Here is a 23,134-nt window from a genome sequence, read left to right as displayed (position 1 = left end):
GAATTCCAGAGGGAAAATTCCCAAATTTTGGGGGGGAAATCCCAAATTCTGGGGGGGAATTCCCAAATTTTGGGGGAAAATTCCCAAATTTCAGGGGAAATCCCAAAGGGAAAATTCCCAAATTCTGGGGGGAAAAAATCCCAAATTTTGGGGGAAAAATCCCAAACAGGAAAATCCCAAATTTTGGGGGGAAAAATTCCCCAAATTTGGGGGGGGAAAATCCCAAACAGGAAAATCCCAAATTCCAAAGGGAAAATTCCCAAATTTTTGGGGGGGTTCAGGAAGGAAAGGACCCCCCCCATCCTTCAGGGAATTCCAGAGACCCCAAAATCCCTAAGTTTTCCCCAAAAATCCCAAATTTTTCCCCCCAAATTCCAAGTTTTCCCCCCCAAATCCCAAATTTTGCCCCATTCCCATCCCGGCTCTTCCCTCGCTGCCAGCGCGAGGCCGGGCTTGGGAATTTTGGGGAATTTTGGGAATTTTTTGGGAATTTTGGGGGAGGGAAAAAATTCCAGGATTGGGATAAAACCGAACCCCAAAAATTCCAGTGGGGAAAATGGGGAGAGGGGGGGAAAAATGGGGGAAAAATGGGAAAAAATGGGGAAAAAAAGGGGGAAAAAATGGGGGAAAAAAAGGGGAAAAAATGGGGAAAAAATGGGGAAAAAAAAGGGGGAAGAAGGGGAATGGCACCACGTGGGAGCTGTAAACGTTCCCAGGATATTTGGGGATCCCAAATCCCCGTCCCCACTTCTGGGGGTCTCAGGAATTGGCCCCCTCGGGGCGGCTCCTGCGGGGCCCCGGGGCGGCTGCGGGCGGGCCGGGGGGAGTGGGGGGGGTTTGGGGTTTTCTGGGGGGGATTTGGGGGGTTTGGGGGGAATTTTTGGGGTTTTCTTGGGGGGGTTTGGGGGTCCCCGGGGGGCGCTGGGGGGGAGGGGCGGGGTCCGGCTGCTCCCGGAGGTTTCCGGATCCGCTGGGGGGGCTGCGGGAAAAGGGGAAATGATCCCAAACCCTGGGAAATGATCCCAAATCCCTGGGGAATGATCCCAAATCCCTGGGGAATGATCCCAAATCCCCAAATCCCAAACCTGGGAAATGATCCCAAATCCCAAATCCCTGGGGAATGATCCCAAATCCCCAAATCCCAAACCTGGGAAATGATCCCAAATCCCAAACCTGGGAAATGATCCCAAATCCCTGGGGAATGATCCCAAATCCCAAATCCCAGTGCCAGAGAAATCCCTGAATTCCCAAACTGGGAAGGCTGGGAGAGAAAAGGGGGGAGAACCTGGATCCCAAATCCCTGGGCCAGCGCCTCCGATCCCAATCCCAAATCCCAAATCCCATCCCCATCCCAAATCCCATCCTGATCCCAATCCTGTCCCCATCCTGATCCAATCCTGATCCCAAATCCCAATCCTGATCGCAATCCCAATCCCAGATCCCAAATTCCAAATCCCATCCCGATCCCAGATCCTATCCCCATCCCAAATCCCATCTCGATCCCAATCCCGATCCCGATCCCAAATCCGTGATCCCAAATCCCAATCCTGATCGCAATCCCAATCCCAGATCCTATCCCCATCCCAATCCCAATTCCAAATCCTGTCCCCATCCTGATCCCAATCCCAGATCCCAGATCCCAAATCCCAATCCCGATCCCAATCCCAGATCCCAGATCCCAATCCCAGATCCCAATCCCAGATCCCAGATGCCAATCCCGATCCCAGATCCCAATCCAGATCCCAATCCCGATCCCAGCTCTCCCCCCGACGTTCCAGCCCCACCTGTGGGGTCGGGGGTGGCTCCGTTGGGGCCGCGCCGCCCGCGGGGGATCCCGGGGCCGATCCCGGGGCTGATCCCGGAGCTGATCCCGGAGCCGATCCCGGGGCCGATCCCGGAGCTGATCCCGGGGCTGATCCTGGAGCTGATCCTGGAGCTGATCCCGGCAGGAATTCTGGGGCTCCCGGGGGGGATCCCGGGGCCGATCCCGTCGGGAACGTCGTGGATGATCCCGGGGCCGATCCCGGGGCTGATCCCGGGGCCGATCCCGGAGCCGATCCCGAGGATCCGGGGCCGGAGCTGCAGCGGGAGCGGCTGGAATAGCTGGGCCTGGGGTGGGAAACTGCAGAGAGACGGACTGGGAGCACTGGGAACACTGGGAATGGCACTGGGAACACTGGGAATGGCACTGGGAGCCAGGATTTTTCCCAGTTTTCCCCGGAATTCCAGCCCCACCTTGCCCAAAGGCATTCCCAGGTCAGTTTTTCCCGGGATTTTTCCCATTTTCCCTCGGAATTGCAGCCCCACCTTGCCCGAAGGCCGGGGATATTCCCAGGGCACATTCCCAAGGATTTTTCCCATTTTTCCCGGAATTTCAGCCCCCCTTGCCCCAAGGCCAGGGCACACTCCCAGGGGATTTTCCCAAGGTTTTTTCCCGGGATTTTTCCCGGAATTCCAGCCCCACCTTGCTCCAAGGCCAGGGTACATTCCCAGGGGATTTTCCCAAGGTTTTTCCCTGGGTTTTTCCCGGAATTCCAGCCCCACCTTGCCCGAAGGCTGGGGACACTCCCAGGGCACATTCCCAAGGATTTTTCCCGGGATTTTCCCGGAATTGCAGCCCCACCTTGCCCCAAGGCCGGGGACACTCCCAGGGCACATTCCCAAGGATTTTTCCCGGGATTTCCCCCGGGATTTTCCAGCCCCACCTTGCCCGAAGGCAGGGACATTCCCAGGGCACATTTCCAAGGATTTTTCCCGGTTTTTCCCCGGGATTTTCCAGCCCCACCTTGGCCGAAGGCTCCGATGCTGCCCCTCAGGGCCTCGAGGTCGCAGCCGAAGCGCCCGGCCCGGCCCAGCTCCTCATCGAACTTCCGCTCGCTGACAAAGTGCTGGGAAACGGAGGGGAAACGGCGGGAATTGCAGCGGGAAAAACAGCGGGAAAAACAGCGGGAAAAATGGGAAACAGCGGGAATTCCAGTGGGGAAAATGGGAATTCCAGCGGGGAAAATGGGAATTCCAGCGGGAAAAATGGGAATTCCAGTGGGAAAACAGTGGGAAAAACAGCGGGGAAACAGCGGGGATTCCAGTGGGAAAAATGGGAATTCCAGTGGGAAAAATGGGAATTCCAGTGGGAAAAACAGCGGGAAAACAGCGGGAATTCCAGCGGGAATGGGGGAAACGGTGGGGAAACGGCGGGAAAAATGGGAATTGCAGTGGGAACGGGGGAAACAGCGGGGGAAACAGCAGGAATTCCCGTGGGAATGGGGGGAAAAATGGGAATTCTCAGTGGGAATGGGGAAAAACCTGGAATTCCCGTGGGAACGGGAGAAAAATGGGAATTCTCAGTGGGAATGGAGGAAAAAATGGGAATTCCCAGTGGGAATGGGGAAAAAATGGGGATTCCCGTGGGAACGGGAGAAAAATGGGAATTCCCAGTGGGAATGGGGAAACAGTGGGAATTCCCGTGGGAATGGGGGAAAGCAGCGGGAATTCCCAGTGGGAACGGGGGAAAAATGGGAATTCCCAGTGGGAAAAACAGGAAAACCAGCAGGAATTCCCGTGGGAACGGCGAAAAAATGGGAATTCCCGTGGGAATGGGGGAAACAGTGGGAATTCCCAGTGGGAATGGGGAAAACCTGGGAATTCCCGTGGGAACGGGAGAAAAATGGGAATTCCCAGTGGGAATGGGGGAAAAATGGGAATTCCCAGTGGGAATGGGGGAAAAATGGGAATTCCCAGTGGGAATGGGGAAAACCAGCGGGAATTCCCAGTGGGAATGGGGGAAAAATGGGAATTCCCAGTGGGAATGGGGGAAAGCAGCGGGAATTCCCAGTGGGAATGGGGCAGGGAAAATGGAACTTTCCATTGGGAATGGGGTGAGCATTCCCCTGGGATTGGAGTCAGGATTTTTATGGGATTGGGGCAAGAATTCCCATTGGGAATGGGGCAGGGAAAACCAGGGATTTCCATGGGAATTCCCACTGGTAATGGGGTAAGGAAAAATGGGAATTTCCATTGGGAATGGAGAGAGAATTCCCACAGGACTGGGGTTGGAATTCCCAAGGGATTGGAACACAAATTCCCACAGGATCGGGGTCAGGATTTTTATGGGATTGGGGTTGGAATTCCCACAGGATTGGAGCAGGAATTCCCACGGGATTGGGTCAGGACTTTTATGGGATTGGGTCAGGAATTCCTAGGGATGGGGGTCAGGAATTCCCAAGGGATTGGAACACAAATTCCCACAGGATTGGGGTCAGGATTTTTATGGGATTGGAGTTGGAATTCCCACAAGATTGGAGCAGGAATTCCCAGGGATGGGGGTCAGGATTTTTATGGGATTGGGATCAGGAATTCCCAGGGATGGGGTCAGGAATTCCCATGGGATCAGTGTCAGGAATTCCCAGGGATCGGGGTCAGGAATTCCCAGGGATCAGTGTCAGGAATTCCCAGGGATTGGGTCAGGAATTCCCAGGGATGGGGTCAGGAATTCCCAGGGATTGGGGTCAGGAATTCCCAGGGATGGGGGTCAGGAATTCCCAGGGATGGGGGTCAGGAATTCCCAGGGATGGGGTCAGGAATTCCCAGGGATGGGGGTCAGGAATTCCCAGGGATTGGGATCAGGAATTCCCACGGGATGGGGTCAGGAATTCCCAGGGGATCAGGGTCAGGAATTCCCAGGGATGGGGGTCAGGAATTCCCAGGGATGGGGATCAGGAATTCCCATGGGATCAGTGTCAGGAATTCCCAGGGATGGGGTCAGGAATTCCCAGGGATTGGGGTCAGGAATTCCCAGGGATGGGGGTCAGGAATTCCCAGGGATCAGGGTCAGGAATTCCCAGGGATGGGGGTCAGGAATTCCCAGGGATGGGGTCAGGAATTCCCAGAGGATCAGGGTCAGGAATTCCCAGGGATCAGGGTCAGGAATTCCCACGGGATCAGGATCAGGAATTCCCACAGGATCAGGGTCAGGAATTCCCAGGGATCAGGATCAGGAATTCCCAGGGATGGGGTCAGGAATTCCCAGGGATGGGGTCAGGAATTCCCATGGGATCAGGGTCAGGAATTCCCAAGGGATCAGTGTCAGGAATTCCCAAGGGATCAGTGTCAGGAATTCCCAGGGATGGGGGTCAGGAATTCCCAGGGATGGGGGTCAGGAATTCCCATGGGAATGGGTCAGGAATTCCCAGGGACGGGGTCAGGAATTCCCAGGGATGGGGTCAGGAATTCCCAGGGATGGGGGTCAGGAATTCCCACAGGATGGGGTCAGGAGTTCCCAGGGATGGGGTCAGGAATTCCCATGGGAATGGGTCAGGAATTCCCACAGGATGGGGTCAGGAGTTCCCAGGGATGGGGTCAGGAATTCCCATGGGATCGGGGTCAGGAATTCCCATGGGATCAGGGTCAGGAATTCCCATGGGATGGGGTCAGGAATTCCCACAGGATCGGGGTCAGGAATTCCCAGGGATGGGGTCAGGAATTCCCAGGGATGGGGTCAGGAATTCCCACAGGATGGGGTCAGGAGTTCCCAGGGATGGGGTCAGGAATTCCCATGGGATCAGGGTCAGGAATTCCCAGGGATGGGGTCAGGAATTCCCAGGGATGGGGTCAGGAATTCCCAGGGATGGGGTCAGGAATTCCCAGGGATGGGATCAGGAATTCCCAGGGATGGGGTCAGGAATTCCCAAGGATGGGGGTCAGGAATTCCCAGGGATGGGGGTCAGGAATTCCCAGGGATGGGATCAGGAATTCCCATGGATTGGGGTCAGGAATTCCCATGGGATCAGGATCAGGAATTCCCAGGGATGGGGGTCAGGAATTCCCAGGGATGGGGTCAGGAATTCCCATGGGATCGGGATCAGGAATTCCCAGGGATGGGGGTCAGGAATTCCCATGGGATGGGGGTCAGGAATTCCCAGGGATGGGAGCAGGAATTCCCATGGGATCGGGGTCAGGAATTCCCATGGGATGGGGGTCAGGAATTCCCAGGGATGGGGTCAGGAATTCCCAGGGATGGGGTCAGGAATTCCCAGGGATGGGGTCAGGAATTCCCAGGGATGGGGTCAGGAATTCCCAGGGATGGGGTCAGGAATTCCCAGGGATCGGGGTCAGGAATTCCCACGGGATCAGGGTCAGGAATTCCCATGGGATCAGGGTCAGGAATTCCCATGGGAATGGGTCAGGAATTCCCAGGGATGGGGTCAGGAATTCCCATGGGATGGGATCAGGAATTCCCAAGGGATCAGGGTCAGGAGTTCCCAGGGCCGGGGCTGACCTTGATGTCCGCCCGCAGCTCCTGCAGCTGCTCCTCCGACATGGCCGGGGCCGCCTCGGTCAGAGCCCGCAGCGCCTCGGCCCGGCGCTGCCGCAGCGACAGCAGCTCCACTGAGGGGTAAAACGGGATAAAACTGGGATAGAACTGGGATAGAGCCCCGGGAATCCCGGCCCGGCGCTGCCGCAGCGCCAGCAGCTCCACTGCAGGGGGGAAAAACGGGATAGAAACGGGATAAAACTGGGATAGAGCCCGCAGCGCCTCGGCCCGGCGCTGCCGCAGCGACAGCAGCTCCACTGCGGGATAAACCGGGATAAAACTGGGATAAAAACGGGATAGAAACGGGATAGAACTGGGATAGAGCCCGCAGCGCCTCGGCCCGGCGCTGCCGCAGCGACAGCAGGTCGACTGAGGGGGGATAAAACGGGATAGAAACGGGATAAAACTGGGATAGAACTGGGATAGAGCCCCGGGAATCCCGGCCCGGCGCTGCCGCAGCGACAGCAGCTCCACTGAGGGGGATAAAACGGGATAGAAACGGGATAAAAACGGGATAAAACTGGGATAGAGCCCGCAGCGCCTCGGCCCGGCGCTGCCGCAGCGACAGCAGCTCCACTGAGGGGGGATAAAACGGGATAGAAACGGGATAAAAACGGGATAGAGCCCCGGGAATCCCGGCCCGGCGCTGCCGCAGCGCCAGCAGGTCCACTGCGGGGGGATAAAACGGGATAGAAACGGGATAGAACTGGAATAAAACCCCGGGAATCCCGGCCCGGCGCTGCCGCAGGGACAGCAGGTCCACTGCGGGATAAAACGGGATAAAAACGGGATAGAAACGGGATAGAACTGGGATAGAGCCCCGGGAATCCTGGCCCGGCGCTGCCACAGCAACAGCAGGTCCACTGCAGGGGGGGAAAAACGGGACAAAAATGGGATAAAAACGGGATAGAACATTGGGAATTTAGAATAAAACCCCGGGAACCCCGGCCTGGCGCTGCGGCAGCGCCAGCAGGTCCAATGAGGGGGGAAAAACGGGATAGAAACGGGATAGAAACGGGATAAAACTGGGATAGAACCCCGGGAATCCCGGCCCGGCGCTGCCGCAGCAACAGCAGGTCCACTGCAGGGGGAAAAACGGGATAGAAACGGGATAAAAACTGGGATAGAACTGGGATAGAACTGGGATAGAAACGGGATAAAAACTGGGATAGAACTGGGATAGAACTGGGATAGAAATGGGATAGAACTGGGATGGAACTGGGATGGAACTGGGATAAACTGGGATAAACTGGGATAAAAACTGGGATAGAACTGGGATAGAGCTGGGATAGAACTGGGATAGAACTGGGATAGAACTGGGATAGAAATGGGATAAACTGGGATAGAACTGGGATAAAACTGGGATAGGACTGGGATAGAACTGGGATAGAACTGGGATAGAACTGGGATGGAACTGGGATGGAAATGGGATAGAAATGGGATAAAAACTGGGATAGAACTGGGATAGAACTGGGATAGAGCTGGGATAGAGCTGGGATAGAACTGGGATAGAACTGGGATAGAGCTGGGATAGAACTGGGATAGAACTGGGATAAACTGGGATAGAACTGGGATAGAACTGGGATAAACTGGGATAGAGCTGGGATAGAACTGGGATAGAGCTGGGATAGAACTGGGATAGAACTGGGATAGAACTGGGATAGAACTGGGATAGAACTGGGATAAAAACTGGGATAGAACTGGGATAGAACTGGGATAAACTGGGATAAACTGGGATAGAACTGGGATAGAACTGGGATAAACTGGGATAGAACTGGGATAAACTGGGATAGAAATGGGATAGAACTGGGATAGAACTGGGATAGAACTGGGATAAAACTGGGATAGAACTGGGATAGAACTGGGATAGAGCTGGGATAGAAATGGGAGAGAACTGGGATAGAACTGGGATAGAACTGGGATAAAACTGGGATAGAACTGGGATAGAACTGGGATAGAGCTGGGATAGAACTGGGATAGAACTGGGATAGAACTGGGATAGAACTGGGATAGAACTGGGATAGAGCTGGGATAGAACTGGGATAGAACTGGGATAGAACTGGGATAGAACTGGGATAAACTGGGATAAAAACTGGGATAGAACTGGGATAAACTGGGATAGAACCCCGGGAACCTCGGCCCGGCGCTGCCGCAGCGACAGCAAATCCACTGGGAATGGGATAAAAATTGGGAATTTTGGGGATAAAAATTGGGAATTTTGGGGATAAAAATTGGGAATTTTGGGGATAAAAAGTGGGAATTTTGGGGATAAAAATTGGGAATTTTGGGGATAAAAAGTGGGAATTGGGGATAAAAAGTGGGAATTTGGGATAAAAAGTGGGAACTGGGGATAAAAAGTGGGAATTTTGGGGATAAAAAGTGGGAATTGGGGATAAAAAGTGGGAATTGGGGATAAAAAGTGGGAATTGGGGATAGAAAGTGGGAATTGGGGATAAAAAGTGGGAATTTTGGGGATAAAAAGTGGAAATTTGGGATAAAAAGTGGGAATTTTGGGGATAAAAAGTGGGAATTGGGGATAAAAAGTGGGAATTGGGGATAAAAAGTGGGAATTTTGGGGATAAAAAGTGGGAATTGGGGATAAAAACTGGGAATTGGGGATAAAAAGTGGGAATTTTGGGGATAAAAAGTGGGAATTGGGGATAAAAAGTGGGAATTTTGGGGATAAAAAGTGGGAATTTTGGGGATAAAAAGTGGGAATGGGGATAAAAAGTGGGAATTGGGGATAAAAAGTGGGAATTGGGGATAAAAAGTGGGAACTGGGGATAAAAAGTGGGAATTGGGGATAAAAAGTGGGAATTTGGGGATAAAAAGTGGGAATTGGGGATAAAAAGTGGGAATGGGATAAAAAGTGGGAATTTTGGGGATAAAAAGTGGGAATTGGGGATAAAAAGTGGGAATTGGGGATAAAAAGTGGGAATTTTGGGGATAAAAAGTGGGAATTTTGGGGATAAAAAGTGGGAATTTGGGGGAAATAAAGTGGGAATTGGGATAAAAAGTGGGAATTTTGGGGATAAAAAGTGGGAATTTTGGGGATAAAAAGTGGGAATTGGGGATAAAAAGTGGGAATTGGGGATAAAAAGTGGGAATTTTGGGGATAAAAAGTGGGAATTTTGGGGATAAAAAGTGGGAATTTGGGGGAAATAAAGTGGGAATTGGGATAAAAAGTGGGAATTTTGGGGATAAAAAGTGGGAATTGGGGATAAAAAGTGGGAATTGGGGATAAAAAGTGGGAATTTTGGGGATAAAAAGTGGGAATTTTGGGGATAAAAAGTGGGAATTTTGGGGATAAAAAGTGGGAATTGGGGATAAAAAGTGGGAATTTTGGGGATAAAAAGTGGGAATTGGGGATAAATCTGGGAATTGGGGATAAAAAGTGGGAATTTGGGATAAAAATTGGGAATTTTGGGGATAAAAAGTGGGAATTGGGGATAAAAAGTGGGAATTGGGGATAAAAAGTGGGAATTGGGGAAAAAAAGTGGGAATTGGGGATAAAAAGTGGGAATTTTGGGGATATAAAGTGGGAATTTTGGGGATATAAAGTGTGAATTTTGGGGATAAAAAGTGGGAATTTTGGGGATAAAAAGTGGGAATTGGGGATAAAAAGTGGGAATTGGGGATAAAAAGTGGGAATTGGGGATAAAAAGTGGGAATTTTGGGGATAAAAAGTGGGAATGGGATAAAAAGTGGGAATTTTGGGGATAAAAAGTGGGAATTTGGGATAAAAAGTGGGAATTGGGGATAAATCTGGGAACTGGGGATAAAAAGTGGGAATTTTGGGGATAAAAAGTGGGAATTGGGGATATAAACTGGGAATTGGGGATAAAAAGTGGGAATTGGGGATATAAAGTGGGAATTTTGGGGATAAAAAGTGGGAATTGGGAATAAGAACTGGGATAACCCTTGGGAATTGGGGATAAGAACGAGGATAAACCCCAGGAACTGGGCATAAAACTGGGATAAATCTGGGAATTGGGGACAAAAACTGGGAAAAGTGAGATAAGAACAGGGAAAACTGGGATAAAAACTGGGAAAACTGGGATAAAAGCTGGGAATTTGGGATAAAAATGGGAAAAATGGGATAAAAAGTGGGAATTTGGAGATAAAAGCTGGGAAAAATGGGATTAAAATTGGGAATTTGGAATAAAAACTGGGGAAAATGGGAAAAAATTTGGGAATTTGGGAATTTGGAATAAGAAAAGGGGAAATGGGATAAAAACTGGGAAAACGGGGATAAAAACTGGGAATATGGGAATAAAAACTGGGAATATGGGATAGAAACCAGGGAAAACTGGGATAAAAACTGGGTATTTGAGATAAGAACTGGGGAAAATGGGATTAAAATTGGGAATTTGGGAATAAAAACTGGGAAAAATGGGATAAAAACTGGAAATTTGGAATAAAGACTGGGAATTTGGGGATAAAAATGGGGAAAATGGGATAAAACCTGGGAATTTGGGAAAAAAAATGGGAAAAATGGGATAAAATGGGAAAAATAGGATAAAACCTGGGAATTTGGGGATAAAAATGGGAAAACTGGGATAAAAAGTGGAAATTTGGGATAAAAATGGGGAAAAATGGGATAAAACCTGGGAATTTGGGAATAAAAATGGGAAAACTGGGATAAAAACTGGGAATTTGGGAATAAAAACCAGGGAAACTGGGATAAACACTGGGAATTTGGGAATAAAACTGGGAAAAATGGGATTAAAATTGGGAATTTGGAATAGAAACTGGGGAAAATGGGAAAAAAATTGGGAATTTGGGAATAAAAATGGGAAAACTGGGATAAAAACTGGGAAAAATGGGATTAAAACTGGGAATTTGGGGATAAAATTGGGGAAAATGGGATAAAAACTGGGAATTGGGGAATAAAATTGGGAATTTGGGAATAAAAATGGGAAAACTGGGATAAAAACTGGGAACTGGGGAAAAAAACTGGGAATCTGAGATAGAAACTGGGGAAAATGAGATAAAAAATTGGGAATTTGGGAATAGAAACTTTGGGAATTTGGGAATAAAACCTGGGAAAACTGGGAATTTGGGATAAAAATTGGGGAAAATGGGATAAAAACTTGGGGAATTTGGGGATCAAACTTTGGGAATTGCAGCCCCCTCTGGAAATGGGAATAAATGTGGATTTTTTGGGGATAAATGTGGATTTTTTGGGATAAATGTGGGATTTTTTGGGATAAATGTGGGATTTTTTGGGATAAATGTGGGATTTTTTGGGGATAAATGTGGGATTTTTTGGGATAAATGTGGATTTTTTGGGATAAATGTGGATTTTTTGGGATAAATGTGGATTTTTTGGGATAATTGTGGGATTTTTTGGGGATAAATGTGGATTTTTGGGGATAAATGTGGATTTTTTGGGATAAATGTGGGATTTTTGGGATAAATGTGGATTTTTTGGGATAAATGTGGATTTTTTGGGATAAATGTGGGATTTTTGGGGATAAATGTGGATTTTTGGGGATAAATGTGGATTTTTTGGGATAAATGTGGATTTTTTGGGGATAATTGTGGATTTTTTGGGGATAAATGTGGATTTTTTGGGGATAAATGTGGATTTTTTGGGATAAATGTGGATTTTTTGGGATAAATGTGGATTTTTTGGGATAAATGTGGATTTTTTTGGGATAAATGTGGATTTTTTGGGGATAAATGTGGATTTTTTGGGATAAATGTGGATTTTTTGGGATAAATGTGGATTTTTTGGGGATAATTGTGGATTTTTTGGGGATAAATGTGGATTTTTTGGGATAAATGTGGATTTTTTGGGATAAATGTGGATTTTTTGGGGATAAATGTGGATTTTTTGGGATAAATGTGGATTTTTTGGGGATAAATGTGGATTTTTTGGGGATAAATGTGGATTTTTTGGGATAAATGTGGATTTTTTGGGATAAATGTGGGATTTTTTGGGGATAAATGTGGATTTTTGGGGATAAATGTGGGATTTTTGGGATAAATGTGGATTTTTTGGGATAAATGTGGATTTTTTGGGGATAATTTTGGATTTTTTGGGATAAATGTGGATTTTTTTGGGATAAATGTGGATTTTTTGGGATAAATGTGGGATTTTTGGGGATAAATGTGGATTTTTTTGGGGATAAATGTGGATTTTTTGGGGATAAATGTGGATTTTTGGGATAAATGTGGATTTTTTGGGATAAATGTGGATTTTTTGGGATAAATGTGGATTTTTTGGGATAATTGTGGATTTTTTGGGGATAAATGTGGATTTTTGGGGATAAATGTGGGATTTTTTGGGGATAAATGTGGATTTTTTGGGATAAATGTGGATTTTTTGGGGATAAATGTGGATTTTTTGGGGATAAATGTGGATTTTTTTGGGATAAATGTGGATTTTTTGGGATAAATGTGGATTTTTTGGGGATAAATGTGGATTTTTTGGGATAAATGTGGATTTTTTGGGAAAAATGTGGGATTTTGGGATAAATGTGGGATTTTTTGGGATAAATGTGGATTTTTTGGGATAAATGTGGATTTTTTGGGATAAATGTGGATTTTTGGGATAAATGTGGATTTTTTGGGATAAATGTGGATTTTTTGGGATCAATGTGGATTTTTTGGGATAAATGTGGATTTTTGGGGATAAATGTGGATTTTTGGGGATAAATGTGGATTTTTTGGGGATAATTGTGGATTTTTTGGGATAAATGTGGATTTTTTGGGATAAATTTGGGATTTTTGGGATAAATGTGGATTTTTTGGGATAAATGTGGATTTTTTGGGAGAATTGTGGATTTTTTGGGGATAAATGTGGATTTTTTGGGATAAATGTGGATTTTTTGGGGATTATTTTGGATTTTTTGGGATAAATGTGGGATTTTGGGGATAAATGTGGATTTTTTGGGATAAATGTGGATTTTTTGGGGACAAATGTGGATTTTTTGGGATAAATGTGGATTTTTTGAGATAAATGTGGATTTTTTGGGATAAATGTGGATTTTTTGGGGATAAATGTGGATTTTTTGGGATAAATGTGGGATTTTTTGGGATAAATGTGGATTTTTTGGGATAAATGTGGATTTTTGGGGATAAATGAGGATTTTTTGGGATAAATGTGGATTTTTTGGGGATAAATGTGGATTTTTTGGGATAAATGTGGATTTTTTGGGATAAATGTGGATTTTTTGGGATAAATGTGGATTTTTTGGGGATAAATGTGGGATTTTGGGGATAAATGTGGATTTTTTGGGATAATTGTGGATTTTTTGGGGATAAATGTGAATTTTTTGGGGATAAATGTGGATTTTTTGGGATAAATGTGGATTTTTTGGGGATAAATGTGGGATTTTTGGGATAAATGTGGATTTTTGGGGATAAATGTGGGATTTTGGGGATAAATGTGGATTTTTTGGGAATTCTCCTCACTTGCTTCTGCCTTGACTTTGTCCATCTCGGCCAGCAGAGCCACCTCGCGATCCATGAGGCTGCAGGGGGGGAAAAATGGGGCAAAAGTGGCAAAAAATGGGAAAAAATGGGAAAAAAACCAGGAAAAAAGGGGAAAAGTCCGCGGGGGTTGCGGGAGGCGCCGCCAGGGGGCGCCGGAGCCGCGGGAAAATCGGGAATTGGGGCTGGGAGGGGAAATTCCTGCTCCAAAATTCCAGAAAATTCCCCTAAAATTCCCAAAAATTCCATTTTCCCGTCATGGCCAAACCCCAGGCGGCTCCAGCCCATCCCGAACCCCCAGAATTCCCATTTTTCCCCAAAAAAATTCTCATTTTTCCTCCAAAATTTCCCATTTTCTCCCCAGAATTCACTCTTTTCCCAAAAAAATCCCATTTTTCCCCCCAAAAAATTCCCATTTTTCCCAAAAAAATTCCCATTATCCTCCAAAATTCCCATTTTTTTCCAAAAAATTCCCTTTTTTTCCCCCCAAAAATCCTATTTTTCCCCCAGAACTCGTTTCCCCCCCCAAAATTAATATTAAAAAAAAAAAAAAAAAAAATTTTCCCCCCAAAAGTGATATTTTTCCCCCAAAATCCCCATTTTCCCCCCAAAATCCCCATTTTCCTTCCCAAATTCCCATTTTTCCTCCCCATTTCCCCATTTTCATCCCCTAAAATCCCCATTTCCCCCCCCAAAATTGCCATTTTCATCCCCAAATTCCCATTTATTTTCCAAAAAATTCCCATTTCCCCCCCAAATCCCCATTCTCCTCCCCAAATTCCCATTTCCCTCCCCACAATCCCCATTTTCCTCCCCATTTCCCCATTTTCCCCCTAAAATCCCCATTTTTTCCCCAAAAATCCCCATTTTCCTCCCCATTTCCCCATTTTCATCCCAAAAATCCCCATTTCCCCCCCCAAATCCCCATTTTCCTCCCCAAATTTCAATTCCCCCCCCGATAAATTGCCATTTTTCCCCCCAAAATCCCCATTTTCCCCCTAAAATCCCCATTTTAATCCCAAAAATCCCCATTTTCCCCCCTAAAATCCCCATTTTCCCCTAAAATCCTCATTTCCCTCCCCAAAAATTCCCATTTTTCCTCCCCAAATCCCCATTTTCCCCCCTAAAATCCCCATTTTTTCCCCAAAAATCCCCATTTTTTCCCCCAAAAATCCCCTAAAATCCCCATTTCCCCCCCTAAAACCCCCATTTTTCCCCATTTTCCCCCCCCCGAGCTGACCATCCCTGGATGTCGGAGAAGGCTCCCTTCACCCTGCGCAGGGAATTCTCCACCTCGTCCCTGAGCAGGGCCCGGAACCGCGCCAGGGCCACCGAGCAGCGCTGCAGGTCCTTCAGGGAGCGCTCCAGGCTGGGGCCTGGGGGGGAAAATGGGAAAAATCCTTGGGGAAAAAACAGCCCGGGGACTCCCTCAGCCCTCCTCCATTTTTTCCTGATTTTCCCCCATTTTTCCTGATTTTTTTCTGATTTTTTCCTGATTTTCCCCCATTTTTTCCTGATTTTTCCTGATTTTTTCCCGATTTTTTCTGATTTTTTCTTATTTTTCCCAATTATTTTCCCCTTTTTTCCCCCAATTTTGCCTGATTTCTCCAAACGTTTCCTGATTTTCCCATTTATCCCCACATTTTTCCTGATTTTTCCCCCAATTTTCCCCATTTATTCCCAATTTTCCCCGTTTTCCCCTTTTTCCCCCCAATTTTTCCTGATTTCTCCAAATTTTTTCCTGATTTTTCCCATTTATCCCCACATTTTTCCTGATTTTCCCCCATTTATTCCCAATTTTTCCCATTTTTCCTGATTTTTCTCCCATTTTTCCCCATTTATTTCCATTTTTTCCTGATTTTCCCCCATTTATTCCCAATTTTTCCCCATTTTTCCCCATTTATTCCCATTTTTCCCCATTTTTCCCAAGGCTCCTTCAGGGAGCGCTCCAGGCTGGGGCCTGGGGGGGGAAAATGGGAAAAAACCTTGGGGAAAAACAGCCCGGGGACTCCCACAGCCCTCCCCCAATTTCTCCTGATTTTTCCTGATTTTTCCCAATTTTTTCCTGATTTTCCCGATTTTTCCTGATTTTCCCCTGATTTTTCCCAATTTTTTCCTGATTTTTCCTGATTTTTTCCTGATTTTTCCTGATTTTTTCCTGATTTTTCCCTTTTTTTCCTGATTTTTCCTGATTTCCCCCGATTTTTTCTGATTTTTTCTTATTTTCCCCAATTATTTTCCCCACTTATTTTCCCAGTTTTTCCTGATTTCTCCAAATTTTTTCCTGATTTTTCCCCATTTTTCCTGATTTTTCCCATTTATCCCCCAATTTTTCCTGATTTTCCCCCATTTATTCCCAATTTTCCCCATTTTTCCTGATTTTTCCCATTTTTTCCCCCATTTATTCCCATTTTTTTCCTGATTTGTCTCACATTTTTTCCCCATTTATTCCCATTTTTTCCTGATTTTTCCCATTTTTTCCCCATTTATTCCCATTTTTCCTGATTTTTCTCCGATTTTTCCCCATTTATTCCCATTTTTTCCTGATTTCCCCCCATTTTTTCCCCATTTTTCCCCATTTTTCCCCATTTTTCCCCATTTATTCCCATGTTTCCCCATTTTTCCCAAGGCTCCTTCAGGGAGCGCTCCAGGCTGGGGCCTGGGGGGGAAAATGGGAAAAAACCTTGGGGAAAAACAGCCCGGGGACTCCCACAGCCCTCCTCCATTTTTTCCTGATTTTTCCCCATTTTTTCCTGATTTTTCCTGATTTTTTTCTTATTATTTTTCCCCATTTTTCCTGATTTCTCCAAACTTTTCCTGATTTTCCCAATTTTCGCCCAATTTTCCCTGATTTTTCCCCATTTATTCCTGACTTTCCCCCATTTATTCCTGATTTTCCCCATTTTTCCTGATTTTTTCTCATTTTTCCCCAAATTTTCCCACTTATTTTCCCCATTTTTCCCCGGTTTTCCCAATTTTCCCCCATTTTCCCCCATTTTTTCCTGATTTTTTCTGTTCTTTTCTCATTTTCTGCCCAAATTTTCCCCCTTATTTTCCCAATTTTTCCTGATTTCTCCAAATTTTTTCCTGATTTTCTCCCATTTTTCCTGACTTTTCCCATTTATCCCCACATTTTTCCTGATTTTTCCCCCATTTATTCCCAATTTTCCCCATTTTTTCTGATTTTTCCCATTTTTCCCCATTTATTCCCATTTTTCCCCATTTATTCCCAATTTTTCCCCATTTTTTCCCCATTTATTCCCATTTTTCCTGATTTTTCCCGATTTTTCCCGATTTTTTTCCTGATTTTTTCCTGATTTTTTCCTGATTTTTCCCGATTTTTTCCTGATTTTTTTCTGATTTTTTCCCGTGTTTTTCTGATTTTTTCTTATTTTCTGCCCAATTTCCCCACTTATTTTCCCAATTTTTCCTGATTTCTCCAAATTTTTTCCTGATTTTCTCCCATTTTTCCTGACTTTTCCCATTTATCCCCACATTTTTCCTGATTTTTCCCCCATTTATTCCCAATTTTCCCCATTTTTTCTGATTTTTCCCATTTTTTTCCCCATTTATTCCCATTTTTTCCTGATTTTTCTCCCATTTTTTCCCCATTTATTCCCATTTTTCCTGATTTTTTCCCATTTTTTCCCCCATTTATTCCCATTTATTCCCATTTTCTCCTGATTTCCCCCCATTTATTCCCATTTTTTCCCCATTTATTCCCATTTTTCCCCCATTTATTCCCATTTTTCCCCATTTTTCCCCATTTTTCCCAAGGCTCCTTCAGGGAGCGCTCCAGGCTGGGGCCTGGGGGGGAAAAAAATGGGAAAAATCCTTGGGGAAAAACAGCCCGGGGACTCCCACAGCCCTCCCCAACTTCTCCTGGGTTTTCCCGATTTTTTCCCCATTTTTTCCTGAATTTTTCCGATTTTTCCTGATTTTTTCCCGATTTTTTCCTGATTTTTCCTGATTTTTTCTGATTTTTTCCTGATTTTTTCCCGATTTTTTCTGATTTTTTCTTATTTTTTGCCCAATTTTCCCACTTATTTTCCCAATTTTTCCTGATTTCTCCAAATTTTTTCCTGATTTTCCCCCATTTTTCCTGATTTTTCCCATTTATCCCCATATTTTTCCTGATTTTTCCCCCATTTATTCCCAATTTTCCCCATTTTTCCTGATTTTTCCCATTTTTCCCAATTTATTCCCATTTTTTCCTGATTTTTCTCCCATTTTTTCCTGTTTTTTCCCCCATTTATTCCAAATTTTCCCCATTTTTCCTGATTTTTCTCCCATTTTTTCCCCATTTATTCCCATTTTTTCCTGATTTCCCCCCATTTTCCCCCCATTTTTCCCCATTTTTCCCCATTTTTTCCCCATTTTTCCCAAGGCTCCTTCAGGGAGCGCTCCAGGCTGGGGCCTGGGGGGGAAAATGGGAAAAAACCTTGGGAAAAAACAGCCCAGGGACTCCCACAGCCCTCCCCAACTTCTCCTGGTTTTTCCCCCATTTTTTCCCCATTTTTTCCTGATTTTTTCCTGATTTTTCCCCATTTTTTCCTGATTTTTTTCTGATTTTTTCCCGATTTTTTCTGATTTTTTCTTATTTTTTGCCCAATTTTCCCACTTATTTTCCCAATTTTTCCTGATTTCTCCAAATTTTTTCCTGATTTTCCCCATTTTTTCCTCATTTTTTTCTGAATTTTTCCTGATATTTTCTTATTTTTCGCCCAATTTTCCCACTTATTTTCCCCATTTTCCCCAATTTTTCCTGATTTCTCCAAACTTTTCCTGATTTTTCCCATTTATCCCCACATTTTTCCTGATTTTTCCCCATTTATTCCCAATTTTCCCCATTTTTTCCCCATTTTTCCCCACATTTTTCCCCATTTATTCCCATTTATTCCCCATTTTTCCCAAGGCTCCTTCAGGGAGCGCTCCAGGCTGGGGCCTGGGGGGGAAAATGGGAAAAATCCTTGGGGAAAAAACAGCCCGGGGACTCCCACAGCCCTCCCCAACTTCTCCTGATTTTTCCTGATTTTTCCCCATTTTTCCTGATTTTTTCCTGATTTTTCCTGATTTTTCCTGATTTTTTCTGATTCTTTCTTATTTTTTGCCCAATTTTCCCACTTATTTTCCCCATTTTCCCCAATTTTTCCTGATTTCTCCAAACTTTTTCCTGATTTTTCCCATTTATCTCCAAATTTTTCCTGATTTTTCCCCATTTTTTCCTGATTTTCCCCCATTTTTTCTGATTTTTTTGGATTTTTTCCTGATTTTTCCCCATTTTTACTGATTTTTTTCTTATTTTTCCCCACTTATTTTCCCCATTTTTCCTGATTTCTCCAAACTTTTCCTGATTTTTCCCAATTTTTGCCCAATTTTTCCTGATTTTTCCCCATTTATTCCTGACTTTTCCTCATTTATTCCTGATTTTCCCCATTTTTCCTGACTTTTTCTCATTTTCCCCCAAATTTTCCCACTTATTTTCCCCGTTTTTCCCATTTTTCCCCATTTTCCCCCAATTTTTCCTGATTTTTCCTTGATTTTTTCTTATTTTTCCCACTTATTTTCCCCATTTTCCCCCATTTTATTCCCATTTTTCCCCCATTTTCCCCCGTTTTCCCCATTTTATTCCCATTTTTCCCCATTTTAATCCTATTTTATTCCCATTTTTCCCCATTTTTCCCCATTTTATTCCCATTTTATTCCCATTTTTCCCCATTTTATTCCCATTTTCCCCCCATTTTCCCCATTTCCCCCCATTCTTCCCCATTTTCCCCCCATTTTTCTCTCCATTTTCCCCATTTTATTCTCATTTTCCCCCATTTTTCCCCATTTTTTCCCCCATTTTTCCCCATTTTATTCCCATTTTTCTCTCAATAATTCCCATTTTCCCCACTTTATTCCCATTTTCCCCATTTTTCCCCATTCCCCCCAATTTTCCCCCATTTTTCCCCCATTTTTCTCTCTATAATTCCCATTTTATTCCCATTTTTCCCCATTTTCCCCATTTTATTCCCATCTTTCCCCATTTCCCCATTTTCCCCATTTTCCCCATTTTATTCCCAGTTTCCCCCATTTTATTCCCATTTTTCTCTCAATAATTCCCATTTTTCCCCATTTTATTCCCATTTTATTCCCATTTTTCCCCATTTTTCCCCATTTTTCCCCATTTTATTCCCATTTTTCCCCATTTTCCCCCCATTTTTCCCCATTTTTCCCCATTTTATTCCCATTTCTCCCCATTTTTCCCCATTTTCCCCCATTTTTTCCCCATTTTTTCCCATTTTTTCTGATTTTTCCCATTTTATTCCCATCTTTCCCCATTTCCCCATTTTTTTCCCATTTTTTTCCCATTTTTCCCCATTTTTCCCCATTTTATTCCCATTTTTTCCCATTCTATTCCCATTTTTCCCCATTTTATTCCCATTTTCCCCCATTTTTTCCCATTTTCCTGTCCATAATTCCCATTTTATTCCCATTTCCCCCCATTTCCCCCATTTTCCCCCATTTCCCCCCATTTTTCCCCATTTTTTCCCCATTTTTCCCCATTTCCCCCCCCATTTTTTCCCCATTTCCCCCCCCATTTTTCCCCGTTTCCCCCCCATTTTTCCCCATCTTTCCCCATTTCCCCCCATTTTTCCCCCATTTTCCCCATTCCCCATTTTCTCACCCAGTTTTTTGGGGGATCGGGCCCCGCTCGGGGCCGGGCCAGGCGCCGCCTCCGTTCCGTTCTCCAGGGCTGGAAACGCCAAAATCCCAGAAAATTCCAGAAAATTCCAGAGAATTCCAGAAAATTCCAGGAAATTCCATCCCCAAACCCCAAATTTCCCTTCACATTCCCCCTAGAATTCCCAAAATTCCCAAATTTCCCCCAAATCCCCCTCAAAAAATCCCAAATTTCCCCCCCCAAAAAATTTCCCCAGAATTCCCAAATTTCCCCCCCAAAATTCCCAGATTTCCCCCCCAAATAATCCCAAATTTCCCCCAAAATTCCCAAATTTCCCCCAAAATTCCCAAATTTCCCAAATTTCCCCCCAAAATTCCCAATTTTCTCCCAAAATTCCCAAATTCCCCCCAAATTCCCAAATTTCCTTCCCAAGTTACCCCCGAATTCCCAAATTTCTTTCCCAAATTTCCCCCTAAAATCCCAAATTTCCTCCCAGAATCCCCAAATTTCCCCTAAAATCCCCAAATTTACGCCCAAAATTCCCAAATTTTCCCCGTTAAATTCACAAATTTCCCAAAAAAATCCCCAAATTTCCCCCCAGAATTCTCAAATTTCTTTCCCAAATTTCCCCTAAAAAATCCCAAATTTCCCCCCAAAATCCCCAAATTCCCCCCAAAAATCCCCAAAATTCCCCCCAAAATCCCCAAATTTCCCCCCAAAATCCCCAAATTTCCCCCCGAATTCCCAAATTTCTTTCCCAAATTCCCCCAAAAATTCCCAAATTCCCCCCAGAATCCCCAAATTTCCCCCTAAAATCCCCAAATTTCCCCCAAATTTCCCCAAATCCCCCTCAAATTCCCAAATTTCTTTCCCAAATTCCCCCAGAATTCCCAAATTTCCCCTAAATTCCCAAATTTCCCCCCAAAATCCCCAAATTCCCCCCAAATTTCCCCAAATCCCCCTCAAATTCCCAAATTTCTTTCCCAAATTTCCCCCAAAATCCCAAATTTCCTCCCAGAATACCCAAATTTCCCCCAAAATCCCCAAATTTACGCCCAAAATCCCCAAATTTTCCCCGTTAAATTCACAAATTTCCCAAAAAAAATCCCCAAATTTCCCCCAGAATTCTCAAATTTCTTTCCCAAATTTCCCCTAAAAAATCCCAAATTTCCCCCCAAAATCCTCAAATTCCCCCTGAAATCCCCAAATCCCCCCAAATTTCCCCAAATCCCCCTCAAATTCCCAATTTCTTTCCCAAACCCCCCAGAATTCCCAAATTCCCCCCCAAAATCCCCAAATTTCTTTCCCAAATTCCCCCCAAAAATTCCCAAATTCCCCCCAGAATCCCCAAATTTCCCCCCAGAATTCCCAAATTTCCCCCAAATTTCCCCAAATCCCCCTCAAATTCCCAAATTTCTTCCCCAAATTCCCCCCCAATATTCCCCCCAAAATCCCCAAATTTCCCCCTAAAATCCCCAAATCCGCCCTGAATTCCCAAATTTCTTTCCCAAATTTTCCCCCCAAAATCCCCAAATTTCCCCCTAAAATCCCCCCCCAATTCCCAAATCCCCCCCAGAATTCCCAAATTTCTTTCCCAAATTCCCCCAAAATTCCCAAATTTCCCCAGAATTCCCAAATTTCTTTCCTAAACCCTCCCAGAATCCCCAAATTTCCCCCCTAAAATCCCCAAATTTCCCCTCAAAATCTCAAATTTCCCCCTAAAATCCCCAAATTTCCCCCCAAAATTCTCAAATTTCCCCCTAAAATTCCCAAATTTCCCCCAAAAATCCCCAAATTTCCCCCCAAAATCCCCAAATTTCCCCACAAAATCCCCAAAAATCCCCCCAAATTTCCCCCCAAATCCCCCAAACCCCCCAAATTTCCCCCCAAATCCCCCCAAACCCCCCAAATTCCCCCCAAAATCCCCAAATCCCCCCAAACCCCCCAAACCCCCCCAAATTTCCCCCCAAATCCCCCCCCAATCCCCCCCCAATCCCCAAACCCCCCGGACCTGGCGGGGGCTCGGGCCGGGGCTCGGGGCCGGCCCGCCGTTGCCATGGGAACCGTTGCCATGGAACCGTTGCATGGGAACCGTTGCCATGGGGACCGTTGCCATGGGAAACCGTTGATGGGCACCGCCCGGCTCCGCCCGGGGCCTCCCCGGCCCCTCCTCCGGCCCCGGGCCCGCCCGCGCCCCGGCCTTGGGCGCCTTCTTCTTCTGCTGGGGAAAACGGGGAAATGGGGAAAAATGGGGGGAAAATGGGGAAAAAATCCAGGTTTGAGTCAGGGAAAATTGGGGGGAAATTGGGGGAAAAATGGGGGAAAATCCAGGTTTGAGTCAGGGAAAATGGGGGGGAAATTGGGGGGAAAATGGGGGGAAAATCCAGGTTTTATTCAGGAAAAAATGGGGGAAAATTGGGGGGAAATGGGGGAAAATCCAGGTTTGAGTCAGGAAAAATGGGGGGAAATGGGGGGGAAATGGGGATAAAATCCAGGTTTGAGTCAGGGTGAAAATGGGGGGAAAAATGGGGGAAAATCCAGGTTTGAGTCAGGGAAAAATGGGGGGGAAATCCAGGTTTGAGTCAGGGAAAATGGGGGGGAAATTGGGGGGAAAAATGGGGGAAAATCCAGGTTTGAGTCAGGGAACAATGGGGAAAAAATGGGGAAAAATGGGGGGAAAATCCAGGTTTGAGTCAGGGAAAATTGGGGAAAAAATG

At 45.5% G+C, this 23,134-nt stretch overlaps 1 protein-coding gene across 1 annotated transcript in view; it reads right to left on the bottom strand.

Annotated features, from left to right (window-relative positions):
* Positions 1–759: 759 nt before the first annotated feature.
* The window catches only part of LOC132340724 (integrin alpha-7-like), a 33,173-nt gene continuing 10,798 nt past the window's right edge, over positions 760–23,134 (bottom strand). The window contains 9 exon segments of the mRNA XM_059871783.1: positions 760–806; positions 916–979; positions 1,785–2,122; positions 2,786–2,888; positions 6,275–6,384; positions 13,733–13,791; positions 14,991–15,126; positions 20,421–20,489; positions 22,429–22,638. Coding sequence (XP_059727766.1) covers positions 760–806; positions 916–979; positions 1,785–2,122; positions 2,786–2,888; positions 6,275–6,384; positions 13,733–13,791; positions 14,991–15,126; positions 20,421–20,489; positions 22,429–22,638 — 1,136 coding nt within the window.

This window comes from Haemorhous mexicanus, chromosome 33, assembly GCF_027477595.1.
Source record: "Haemorhous mexicanus isolate bHaeMex1 chromosome 33, bHaeMex1.pri, whole genome shotgun sequence".
Classification (NCBI taxonomy): Eukaryota; Metazoa; Chordata; class Aves; order Passeriformes; family Fringillidae; genus Haemorhous; species Haemorhous mexicanus.
Note: the sequence above shows the minus strand (reverse complement) of the source record. Positions and strands in the feature narration are given on the sequence as shown.